The sequence below is a fragment of the Notamacropus eugenii genome, chromosome 5 (assembly GCF_028372415.1).
Source record: "Notamacropus eugenii isolate mMacEug1 chromosome 5, mMacEug1.pri_v2, whole genome shotgun sequence".
Lineage (NCBI taxonomy): Eukaryota > Metazoa > Chordata > Mammalia > Diprotodontia > Macropodidae > Notamacropus > Notamacropus eugenii.
This window is the reverse complement of record NC_092876.1, coordinates 216,655,427-216,669,050: the sequence shown is the minus strand read 5'-3', so window position 1 is coordinate 216,669,050 and position 13,624 is coordinate 216,655,427. Positions and strand designations below refer to the sequence as shown.

Here is a 13,624-nt window from a genome sequence, read left to right as displayed (position 1 = left end):
GACCTGGAAGCCTGGAATACCTGTTCCGTGACCCTGGGAAAAATCACTTAATGTCTTAGTGCCGTAGGCAAGTCTCTATGATTGCAGAGAAGGTACAGATCTGCTTTGGCAGGAGTTACCTCCCTTAGGATTTCCCTGTCTCTTAATCATTAGGTCCGGGCCCTGGTCCTATAAGGTACTATATAAATGTCAGTCATAATATATATATTTTAAATTAGTATCTGTGTTTTCAGTTAGTGTTTAGATCTCCTTTTGGGAAGATACCCTTTACTTATGCAGCTACTCTGTTCCATATCCACAAGTCATGTCATCAACTTGATGTCATAGTCTTTTTCGAGAATGAAGGACAAACACAACAATAACCTGTTCTGTACCATGCCAACTTCACTGTGTGGGGATATGAGAGGTTAAATGACTTGTCCAGGTTTACAAGGCCAGCACGTCATAGAGACAAGACTAAAATAGAATTCTTCATGATTCTAAATGATGGCTCATTATTCAGTTCTCTCAACCTTGATGATAGTAATTATTATCTTACGCTTTTAAAATTGAATAACAGTTCATGACTGTATGCAGGGCTTCAAAGATTGAGGAGGGGTGAATGTTTCCTGTCTTATTGCATGTATTATAGGCAAAGGCTTACAGTAACTGGTGAAATTGGTTTTCAAGGTAAACAACCAGGAGTTGCAAACATTAATTTTATTGACTTGTTTTTAAAGTTTAATTTAGTTTGTAGCCACTCAGGACCTTTGAGAGCTAATTGGAGTTGGCTTTCTCTAATGGAACCCATTGATCAAAATCACCTTTGCTTTGCCTTCATCAGGAAAAGGCCGATACGGAGAGGTGTGGCGAGGCCATTGGCAAGGAGAAAATGTTGCTGTGAAGATATTCTCCTCCCGTGATGAGAAATCTTGGTTCAGAGAAACAGAATTATATAACACTGTATTGCTAAGGCATGAAAATATTCTAGGTAAGTAAGAGGAGTAACCTACTAGCTAATTGTATTAATCAACTGAAATAAATATCAATCAAATACATGGATAATTTTCTGATTTTCTGATCTTATTTTTGTGAAAGTGAACTGAAGAGCATAATCTAAAATAATAGAAATGGAAATAACCAACACTTGCTTGTTAACATAGGGCAGTTAGGTGGTGTAGTGGATAGAGAGCCCTGGGCGTAGAGTCAGGAAGATCTGAGTACAAATCTCACCTCAGGCACTTACTAGCTGTCACCTCGTTCAAGTCACTAAAATCTCTATTTGCCTCACTTTCCGCAACTGTAAAATGGGGATGATAACGTATACTTTACTTTGGTGTTGGGAGGATTAAATGAGATATTTGCAAAGTGCTTAACACAATGCCTAGCACATAACAGGTACTGTATAAAAACCAGTAAGCATGATGATGATGATGGTGATGTATTTAAATTTGAAAGATGGTGACTGAAATTGAAGTCTAGAAATTCATTTTTCTCCTTATTTCTGCTTGAAGTTGTATTTTTAAAACTAATTCTATTATTTCATTAGTGTAGTTCTGCATAGTCTCTTTAACCTGGTTTTAGAGAGGGATAATGAGCTGCCCAGGGTCACACAACTTGTATATGTCAGAGAGGAGACTTGAACCAGAGTTTCCTGAGTCTGAGGTCAGCTCTGTTTTCATTCATGCTAAACCAACTCTCTTGCTTACAATTCTTTAAACTCTCTTCTGAATTTTTAATATCCATACATTTGAAGATAATGGGAGAACATCTGAGTAACATTCTCTTATTCCTGCATCCTTAAATGTTCCTTCTAAAAAAAAAAAAAACTTTTTCCTGTTTTTTTCTTTAAAACGTGACTGATTTTTTTTATCAAACCACTTAGTGGAATTAAACTGTATTTTCTTTCATTGTGCACATTGCTTTTACCAAATTTAAATAGAACATTTTTGCTATTTTATAAGAATTCCTCAGGGACATCTGATTTTAAAGTCAAGAATCAATCAAAATTTTTCTTAACTGTTGCTTAGTCTACAAAGCAATTTAAAAAAAATTTATAGCAATTGTTGAAGAAAGATACACTGTATTGTAAATTGCAGGAAATATTGGAAGTTGGCATTAAGGTAATTTTTAAGTTTGTAAATCTATGCAAAACTATCTGAATTATGCTAATTTCAGTACTGCTATAACAACATCCAGGGACCAAGCTTCCATGTGCAGAAGGGGAGGAGGGTAGAAAAAAAAGACATTCATGATAATTTTGTTGTCTATTTGAAAGAAATAGCAAGTTGTGCCTTAGTAGATTTGCAGTTTCAAGTACAATCATCTTTTTGTTGTACTATGTTATGGAAATGCTCATTTTTTTTCCATAAATATGTATTAATATACAAAAAAAAGAAAAAAAAGGAGGAAAAAGGATCTCTTTCAGGTGCCCTGATACAAAGTAACTCCTCCAAACACGTGAGTTGGCACTTTGCCATCCACTTCCAGAGTACTTCCACCCACCTGGAAGCAATTCCAGGGGCGAGGTGGTGAGGAGTCAGATGGAGATGGGCAGAGACTGAGGTTTGCCCTCTGGCCTTAGGCAGAGGTCACAGTTTATGATAGCTGGGCTAGGGCTGGGCACCGTTATGTATTGTGCCCAACCCCCACTAAACAATATATACACATCAGTGGATCGTGTCTGTACAAAGGATGAGAGGGAAGGACTGCTTGGGTGGTGGGGGTGAGGAAAAGACAAAGACAACGACAGGATTTGGTAGCTTAGTGCAAGAGAGGGAGAGGGAGAGAAGAGAGTGAGAGAGAGAGTAGGCACTGACCCCGTTCTCCAATCTCACAGGGGGAAATGCCAGGGAAGAAGAGCATTATAGGTAGCAGCTCAGAATGGAATCCCCTGAAGAGAATGGACATCACATTTCCTTGAAATGTGTGTTATCATGTTCGAAGTCTGATCAGGGGAGTCATACATGCATAGGAGACTTTAAAAGTCACTTTGTGATGTGATTCATTACACTAGGTTTTATATGTTGCAGCGCAATGCTTGTTCTTACTGTATTTATCTGTCATGATAGAAAAACTCAATTTTTTATTCTCTTCCACCCTTCTCATAATCATTGTCATAATTTTGTCTATGGATTCACTTGACATTGAATCTCTCTCTCTCTCTTTCTCTGTTTCTCCCTCTCTTCCTCTGTCTGTCTGTCTGTCTGTCTCTCTCTCTGGAATGTTATTTTTTGTTTGCTGTAATGTTTGGCACATTTTTGCAAGTTTTCTGTATCTCTCAAGCTTTGCGATTCAGTTTCCTTTCTTTTCCTTTGTTATCACTAAAATAATACTTGAAGCTAGCAGCACATGGCCTTTTCTACCTTGAGAATGTTACTGTAGCAGAATTCCCATTCTGTACTTCTGCCTACCATTTCCTATTGTTCAATCATTCAAGTGTCTGGCTCTTCATGACCTTGTGAGCCCCATAATACATCAGTGTTGTCCATGGGGTTTTCTTGGCAAAGACACCGGAGTGGTTTGCCACTTCTTTCTCCAGTGAATTAAGGCAAATGGAGGTTAAGTGACTTGCCCAGAGTCACACAGCTAGTAAGCACTTGAGGTTATATTTGAACTCAGGTCTTTCTGACTCCAGGCCCAACACTGAGCCACTTAGCTGCTTCTCATAGTCCCCTCTCGTTGAATTAGTCTCATAGTGTCTTTCTTACCATTAAAGCCTGATAGAGATTTATAACTTCACAATTTCTTGAAGCCAAATTGCAAATACAATTGTATTTTAAAAGTGTTGTTGGGAGTTGTTTTTTTTAAATGCATATATGTATTTAGGTCTGTACAAACACTACTTTGGAATGATACTGTTTCTATTTTCAGAAGAGATATCTTTTTGAAATGGAATTTTTAAAACTTTGAACTTAGAATAACTGAACAGCTCCCGTGGAGAGAAGGCAGTGAAGGGGCTGATGAGGGATTCTACCCTTTTTGGTTGAGGGTGCTTAGATCATTTTCTGTCTCTTCAGGTCTCTATTTCATCATCATATTCTAGAGAAAACTACTATCTATTGTTCAGAAAATGCCTATTTGGAGACAACTCTCACTAACAGAGGATTTATTTTTGACAGTGAAAATGAATGCTACGATTATTCCAACAAATATGGAACTCCACTCCCAAACTTGAACACTAGATAAAGTTTTTAACAATGTTCTATTTAAGTAGTTTTTTTTAAAGCTTTAATGAAAATAGTCCAGGCAACCCATCCCCACAAGTATTGGGATGTAGTAAGGAGTACTATGAAAAGAAGAAACTGAGAATCATGTGGAAATTTAAAGTAATGTAATTTGAAAATGATTCTTTGAAAGATAGGGACAAAAATATTTGAAAATATGAACATCTGAAAATTATGAATAGTTAACATAAAACTCATCATTAAATATTTTGAAAATTCAAAATATATTTCTCCATATCTCAGTCTGATTAAAAGAGATAGAGAGAAAGAAAAATTGGGAGAAAAGAAGAGAGGCTCAAAGGAGAGCAGATGATTGCTTATTAAGATGAAAATGGAAATACAGAAATAGAAAGGACAAAAAGATAGTAGAAGAAAGACTGCATGGATTCTGATGCATCCTCTATCCCTCTAGTTTAGAAAGGCCCAGGGGCACAGTTTTGATTGCATAAAATGAAACCATTGGAACTAAAATTAGAAGGGAAACAGGTAATTGGGAAAAACAAATGTAACAAGTTTCTCTGATAAAGGATTTGTTTCCAAAATATTTTTATAAGAATAAGAGCCAGTCCCTAATTGATAAATAGTTAGAGGATATGAATAGGCAGTTTTCAGTGGAAGAATGGCAAGCTATTACATACTATTTTAAAAAAATTAAAGTTACTAAAAATTAGAGAACTATAAATTTAAAAAACTTAGAGATTCCACCCATGTTGGCAAAATTGTCAAGAATGGAGAATGACAAGATTGCCAGAAAACTGGCACATGAATTCACAGTTGGTGGTGCCATTCTGAAAAGCAATTTGGAATTGTGTCCCCAAAGTCATTAAACGGTACTTACACTTCAACTCAGCAAAAGTAGGCCTATACCCCAAAGAAATCAAAGAAAAGGACCCATATGTACAAAAATAATTGTAGCAGCTCTTTTGTAGTACCAAAGAACTGAAAACTAAGGAGATGTCCATCAATTGAGGAAGGGCTTAACAAAATATGAATGTAATGCAATGAAATGAAATGCTAAATGCCGAAAAACTTAGAGATCCCTGGGAAGATTCGTATGAACTAATATAAAAGAAACTGAGCAGGACTAGGAAACAATTTATACAAGAAGAACATTATAAAAAACTAAAATGACCAAACATGTTTCCAGAAGACCAATCACAAAGCAGTCCACCTACCTCCTGACAGAAAATGTGTGTGTATACCATCCCCACCTACCCACACCCTTACCAATATGGGAATATATTTTGCTTGACTCTGTGTATTTATTACAAGAATTTTGTTTTTTCTTTTCCAGTGGTAAAAGGATGGGGGTGTGTGGTGAAAGAGAATAGATTTTTGTTAATTGGAAAAAAATAATTAAAATAAAAAAAGAAATGCTCTCGGGCATATCATCATAGGTTACTCTGATTTACAGTCAGGCTATCCCAGGGAAATAGTGAGCCTTAGTAGTTAGTATTGGGCACTGTCTGATCCAGTATCATTTCTATACCATTTCCTTTCTAAGTTCTCAGGAAGATCCTTTATAAATTATGTATTCTTCTTCTTGCCTCTTCCCTCCTACTTTGTCTTTTGTGACTCACACTCCTTGAACTATAGCCATCCTTACCATGTTGGCATACCCTTTTCTTTTCCATTTAGCACTTCTTCCCCCCCACCCCCACTTTGCTCTTCAGTATGCTTTTGTGTATTGTATAATACATTATATAGCTATTTTTAAAAAATGGAAATCCCTTACAAATATGTATAGTCAATCAAAACAAAATTCCACTATGGCATGTCTAAAAAGATTTTATTTTATTCTGCACTGAGTCCTTCCTCTCTCTATCAAGAGGTAAGCAACTTGGTTCATTGTTAGTTCTCTGGAATTGTAATTGATCATTATATTTATAAGATTTTCTGATTCTTTCCAAGTTGTTTACCAGATTGCACTTACTGTATAAATTGTTCTGGATCTCTTTGCTTCATTCAGCATCAGTTCATACAAGTCTTAACAGGTTTCACTGAAACCATCTCTTTCATTATTTCTCATAGCACAATAGTATTTCATCTCATTTCCATATCATAGCTTGTTCATACATTCCTCAGTTTATGAGTTATATTTTAATGCTTTTAAAGTATTTCATATTAGTTTAAAAAACAATGATGACAACCAACATTTATATGGCTTTTTTATGTTTCATTGGAACCTTACAATCTGTGAAGTAGAACCACCACCACTACCATCACCATCACCATCAACTGCTACCTATTCACAAAGTTAGGGGATCTAAGTAAAGAGCATTCCCAGCTTTAAAGTGCTATATAAATACAGATATGCTATGTAAGTAAAAAAAATCCATCATTGTTACTATGTTCTCATTTGGTCCTTAACATAATCTGTGATTTAAAGATGGAAATCGGAAAGTGGAAGGAGAGAAGCATAAAGTACTTGTCTCATAGCCAGTCATCTCAGATTTCATCTCAGATCCCCTATTACACTAAAGTGCCACCTCCCTACGACAGATACTTTTCTTTGTGGAGGAATCCTCTTGAGTATATTGTACAGATAACCCTACCTTAAAATAACAATGTTTTCTTAAAATTCCTGCTTCTTTCATTTCCCCTCCTAAGTTGGAGGAAGAACAGTGTACTTAAGAAATGATTTGATCCTTCCCAGAAATAAAGGGGCAGAGGAAAGAAAACACTTATATCAGCGTTCTTAACTTTTTTGTGGCATTGACCCTCTCACAGTTTGCTGACCCTTTCTCAAACTAGCTTAACAAGGAAAACCAGTTATTGATATAAAGTTATCAAAACATGAAATAAGTTCATGAACCTCAGTTTAAGAACCCTCTGCCAAATATCTGTAAAGTACTTTTTTTATGGAACAAGAGAAAAACACTGGTTAGAAACAACTAATTACCCAGAGGGCAAGATAAAAAGCAATTTGAAACTATGCCCAAAGGACTATAAAACTGTGCACAACTCCACCAACAATGCATTAGTGTCCCAGTTTTCCCATATCTTCTCTAACATTTATTATTTTCCTTTTCTCTCATGTTAGCCAGTCTGATTGGTCTAAAGTGGTACCTCAGAATTGTTTGAATTTTCATTGCTCTAATCAATAGTGATTGAGAGCATTTTTATATTACTATAGATAGCTTTGATTTCTTCATCTGAAAACTGCTTGGTCACATCCTTGGACCATTTATCAATTGTGGAATGACTTATATTCTTATAAATTTGACTCAGTTGTCTGTATATTTGAGAAATGAGGCCTTTATCAGAGAAACTTGCTATAAATTTTTTTCATAGTTATGATTATTATGTATTTGCCTCCATCTTATTTTTCTTCTGTATATCCTTTTCTCTCACCCTATCCCTCCTCAAAAGTGTATTTTTTCTGATTTCCTCCTTCAATCTGTCCCCACCCTTATAGTAGCCCCCCTCCTTCTTTAATTCTCTTCCCCTCTCACTTCTCTGTAGAGTAAGCTAGAATTCCATACTCAACTGAATATCTATGTCAGCCCCTCATTGAGTCAGTTCTGATGAGAGCTCCAAGCATTGTCAGCCACCTCCTCTCCATTTTCCATTCCACTGTAAAAGTCACTTTTTGTGTCACTTTTTAGATAAGATAATTTTGCCACTTTCTTTTTTCTTTCTTCTCCCTTCTCCTAGTGTATCCCTCTTTCTCATCCCTTAATTTAATTGTTTTTAGATATCACCCCATCATAGTCAACTCATACCCATGACCTCTGTCTATGTATAATGATTCTAACTGCCCTAATAATGAGAAAGTACTTAGGAGTTATAGTATCATTCTCCCCTGTAGGAATGTAAACAGTTTAATCTTGTTTAATTTCTTATGATTTTTCTTTCCTGTTTACCTTTTTATGCTTTCTTGAGTCTTATATTAGAAAGTAAGATTTTCTATTCAGTTCTGACCTTTTCATCAGGAATGCTTGAAAGTCCTTTATTTCATTAAAAATATATATTTTTTTCCCTTGAAGGAATATACTCAATTTTACTGAATAGGTGAATTTTGGTTATAATCCTTGATTTTTTGCCCTCTGGAATATCATATTCAAAGCCATCTGATCCATGCTGCTTAATACTTGCAATCCTGAATATAGCTCCTTGATTTTGAATTGTTTCTTTCTCTGAGTTTACACAATGTTTTCCCCTTGACCTATCTCTGCAATTTGGCTATAATATTCTTGGAAGTTTTCATTTTGGCATCTCATTCAGGAGATAATCAGTGGATTCTATTAGCTTTTTTGAAATATGATGGTTCTTTTTTTATGGCTTTCAGGTTGTCAATTCTTAAATTATCTCTCCTTGATCTATTTTCCACGTCAGTTGTGTTTCCAATGAGATATTTTACATTTTTTTCTTTCTTGACTTTATTATATGACTTCTTGATGTCTTATGACATCCTGCCCATTCTAATATTTAGGAATTATTTTTTTTCAGTGAACTTTTGTATCTCCTTTTCTATTTGGCCAATTCTATTTTTAAGGATTTCTTTTCTTTAGTTAATTAATTTTGCTACATGTTTTTTTTTTCCCCATTTGGTCCTTTTTAAGGAGTTTTTTTTCTTTTCAGTGAGTTTTTGTACATATTTTTCTATTTGACTGATTCTGTTTTTTTAAGGAGTTTTTCTTTTTAGTGAATTTTTGTATATCTCTTCTCATTTGTCCAGTTCTTCTTTTTAAGGCGTTCTTCTCTTCATTGGACTTTTGTGTTTTTTAATTTAAATTTTTTCTTTTTTTTTTTTACCATTTAGCCTATCCTGTTTTTAAGGTGTTATTTTCTTATGTATTCTTTTTTGTGCCTCTTTGATTGAGCTGTTGACACTTTTTTTTAAAGAAATTATATTCTTGCATCATTCTCATTTTTTTCCTCCAATTTTTCCTCTACCTCTCTTACTTGTTTTTAAAAGACTTTTTTGAGCTCTTCCAGGAATTTTTTTTTTTTGGTTATGAGACCAATTCACATTTTTCTTAGAGGTTTTGGATGTAACAGTTTTGATTTTTATATCTTCTGGGGTTTTTGATCTTTCTTGTCACCATAGTAAATTTTGATGATCAGTTTCCTTTTTTGTTATTTGCTCATTTTTCCAGCCTATTTCTTGACTTTTAACTTTATGTTAAAGTTGGGCTGTACCCCCTAGTGTGGAAAGAGCACTATCCTAGGTTTAAGTTTCTTTGTGCTGCTATTTTCAGAGCTAGTTCTGGAGGGCTTTAAGTTTTCAGGTTTTTCAAAATGGTATAATATAAGGAGAGGTGTCATCACTGCTGTCCTGGCTTGTGCTCTGTTATGTGAGTGACTGCAAGTATTCTTTTCTGCCCTGGGACCTCAAGGTCCCTCAAGTTCCTGCGGATACACGTTCTAGTCTGGTAATGCTTGTCCTTTTCCTGGGACTATGATCACCTGTGGGCAATGCAACAAAGTCCTTTACCCATTGCCTGCAAAGGGTACCCTTCTGACAGGTTGTCCTACCACCTTACCATTTATGGCTGCCAATACAGTCACCTCAAAGGCTTGCTGCTGCCTTGCCAGTGTAGCCTCTGCTGGAGCACACTGCACTCTCATCCCAGTGAAACAGACTTTTCCTGCTGACCTAAGTTGTCTTGGGCTGGAAAATTATTTCACTCTATCCTTTTCTTGGTTTTGTCACTTCAGAATTTGTTTTGGGGCATTATTTTTAAGTTGTTTGGAGGGCAATTTGGGAGAGCTCAGGCTAATTCTTGTCTTTACTCTGCTATCTTGACTTTGCCCTCCAAAGTTCCTCTTTTAAAAAAAATGTTTTTGGATTCTTTAGCAGTTTTGAGGAAGGAGCAGAGATTACCCTGATTTTTGGTTTTGCTGATTGGTGGGGCATATGTAGCTCTAAGAGAGGCACATTGGAACAGTTTTATTCATCATACATATTCACAATTAACAATTGTTTTAGACTCTATTCAAACAACAAATGTTTTAGGAAAATTATCTTGTGGAGCAGATAACTAATAATTCCTATTTAATTTTGCTTGTAAGCCTGTAAGAAACTAAGGTCAAAAGTATCTTGTGATCTGCCTTTTATTTCTACTAATGAAGTACCAGATAGGCCAAAGATAAAAATGATAAGCTAAAATAATTTGATATCAAGGAGACTTGTTTTAGAGAAACTTTACTAGATGCTTCTAGGCAAATTGTTCTCTTAGTAGAATTTATTTCCCAACAGACATTTAAATTGTAGACGCCATCTCAGGGTTCATACACACGTTTTCTTTCTGATTAGATAGGGAAAAACATTGCTTCTTCCTCATCATCGATATAGATAGAATCACAAGATATTTCACACAATGTAGAGGATCAGAGAATATTACAGAGTTAGAGTTCATGTAATACAACTCCCTTATTTTACATAGGAAATGGAGATATACAGAAAGATATAGCCTGTTCAATATGGTACACTAAAAGAGCAAAGAGTTTAGAGTCAGAAACTGGGTAAAAAAAATATAAGCTTTACTACTTATTATCTTTGTAACCTTAGGCAGATCTGTTAAGCCCCTGGACCTGTTTCCTCATCTGTAAAATGTGGGCCTTGGACTAGGAAAACTTTAAAGTATATTCTAGCTGTAAATTTTGGGGCACAACTAGAGGGTGTAGTGGATAGAGTGCTATACCTGGAGTCAGGAAGAGTTATCTTCCTGAGTTCAAATCTAGCCTCAGACACTTTGTAGTGTATGACTCTGGACAAGTCACTTAACCCTGTTTGCTTCAGTTTCCTTACCTATAAAGTGAGCTGGAGAAGGAAACAGCAAATTTCTCTAGTATCTTTGTCAAGAAAACCCCAAATGGGGTCTTAAAGAGTCAGACATGACTGAGAAATGACTGAACACAACAGTTGTAAATTTATCAGTTCATGAAGGTCATCTGTATGTACAAGAAATCAGGTCATCCAATCCCCTTAGCCCAGTTCCTATTCCGCCATATTCGCAAGGAATTTCTTTCTACACAGCAATGTTCGTGAATATTCACAGGCTTATTTATCAATAATTTGTGGATTACTAATACATTTGTGCTTTCAAACAAAGGTCTTGACTCTTCATTAACTTTTTAGAGTATGTGCAACTCTAAAGAAAATTCCATATATGCTGGTTGACTTAACTCTATTACATCTTTGCATTGTATTTTATTCCAGAGACAATATCAGATTATTTCTTCTTGGAAGAGCTAAAGTGGGTGAATAGATAGACATAGAGATGAATAGAAAGATTGATAAGTGCTTATTATGTGACAGGCTCATATTGTGCTAACAATATAAGCAAGCAAGACAGCTCCTACCCTCAGGGAATTCACATTCTAATCAAGGGGAAGATAACCCATGAAAAAGAGCTATAAGTTAGAGCTAGAGGAGAATGGAAGTCCCTGTGATCAAAGTGCAGGTGATCAGAGATGTGATTCTGGACAGGATGTGACTAAAGGTCACCTACAAGAGTCCAAGGTAGTTTTAGCAGGGAAGTGAGTTCAAAGTCCCTATAGAAAGGAAATAGTGGTAATATCATTGAATGGAGGAGATGTGTTATGGTTTGGGGTGGGTGGCTGGGAAGTTAGCTTCATTCCAGTGCACTTGAGCTGAATGGTCACCTATCAATGCCTTGGTTGGTTCCAAGGGTTTAGAGTTCATCCTGTTTAATTGCTTCATCTGATCACATTTTATTGCCTTTCAAAAACATAATTTTCAAGTATATGCTTGTGGTTCTGAAAATATTTTGATACTACTGCTGCTGCTACTGCTATTTTAGCTACAATTTATATAGGGTTTTAAGCTTTGCAAAATGCTTAACAAATATCTTATTAGTATCAACTAAACTTGACATTATCTTCTAAGAAACTTATGATATTATAGTTAACATAATAATATTTCATTGTAAATTATATTTTTAAAGAACATTTAACATTGAAACTATTATGCTTTCCTTTCTGTCACCTTTTTAGATGTTCATGTTTTAGAGTAATATACCCCAGAACACTGAATTTTGATGAAATCAACCTAAAATTATCATTTTTGTCATTAATAAGTCTCCTGTTGTACTGATTGATTAAATTATGTTATGCAAATTATCTATCAGTCAATAAACATTTATTAAGCACCTATTTATTATGTGGTAGACACTGCTAAGCACTTATTTTTGGTTCAGGTGAAGCACCAAAAAAATTTAATGCACAGCTTTCTTTGGTATCTTATGGTTATTTTTCCTGTTTTCTCTCCTCAGGGTTTATTGCCTCAGATATGACATCAAGACACTCAAGTACTCAGTTGTGGTTAATTACACATTATCATGAAATGGGATCCTTGTATGACTACCTACAGCTCACTACTCTGGACACAGTTAGCTGTCTTCGAATTGTGCTATCTATAGCTAGTGGTCTAGCACATTTGCATATAGAGATATTTGGAACTCAAGGAAAGCCAGCTATATCCCACCGGGATTTAAAGAGCAAAAATATCCTTGTTAAGAAGAATGGACAATGCTGTATAGCCGATTTGGGTAACTTATTCTCATTTGTTGAAACTTTTTAATGTTCCTAACACTTTCTTCTTTGCCTTTATGGTACATTCTTTTGTTATGTAAAGAGTTGTCACAAAGCCTTCCACTAGAGGGCACTATTCTAAAATGTTTAATTTTTTTTTTTTTTAAAGAAACACAGGAAAAGAATTAAAAACCCAAGTAATAAGACCCCACCCTTTCCAACAAATACATTTTTGGAATATGATGATTTTATATTGTCTTTCTTCCCTCAATTATTCCGTGGTTAAAAGCTGGCCATCATTCATGCCCTTAAAATCAAGTATTTGTCAAATAATTACATTAGTCAGAATTGTATTCTAATTCAATTGGTGGGATTCATATGTGTGGAAGGTTGAAAGAGATTACTAATTCCTGGCTCAGTCATTCAGTGATTTCTCAATGAGTTCATTAAGCATCTGCAATATACTAGACTCTGTCCTAGACATTGGAGAAACAGTGGCTTAAATGAAATGTTACCTATTTTCTAGGGCCTTCTATTAATTTAACCAAGGATAGATTAAGGCAGAGAACTGAGTTATTAAACTTATATATGTACTATATCTGTATCTATTTATATATATGTATGTATACACGTGTTAGGTAGACTTGGGGGAATCTAAATACCAGCTTACTTGGTAGCTTTAAACCTCATTTCTAAGAAATATTCTTAGATTAGTAGTGACGCTATGATTGTTTTTAAAGAGACAGTTTAAAAGATATTTTTAAAGTTGAGATTATTGATATTCAGTAGTCAGTGGACATTTTATTAAGCACTTACTATGTCCTGGGCAATATGCTAAGCTCTGGGGAAACCAAGAAAGGTAAAAGACATCTTTGCGCTAAATAGGTATAGGGTGAGGATGAGCAGTGGGAGAGGGG

General features: G+C 35.2%; 1 protein-coding gene across 4 annotated transcripts in view; it reads left to right on the top strand.

Moving 5' to 3' along the window:
• Positions 1-13,624, top strand: part of ACVR1 (activin A receptor type 1) — a 158,112-nt gene that overhangs the window by 119,799 nt on the left and 24,689 nt on the right. For all 4 annotated transcript variants that reach the window (XM_072612035.1, XM_072612034.1, XM_072612036.1 and 1 more), the window contains 2 exons: positions 824-970; positions 12,449-12,724. In XM_072612035.1, the coding sequence (XP_072468136.1) occupies positions 824-970; positions 12,449-12,724 (423 nt within the window). The remainder of the gene's footprint in view (positions 1-823; positions 971-12,448; positions 12,725-13,624) is intronic.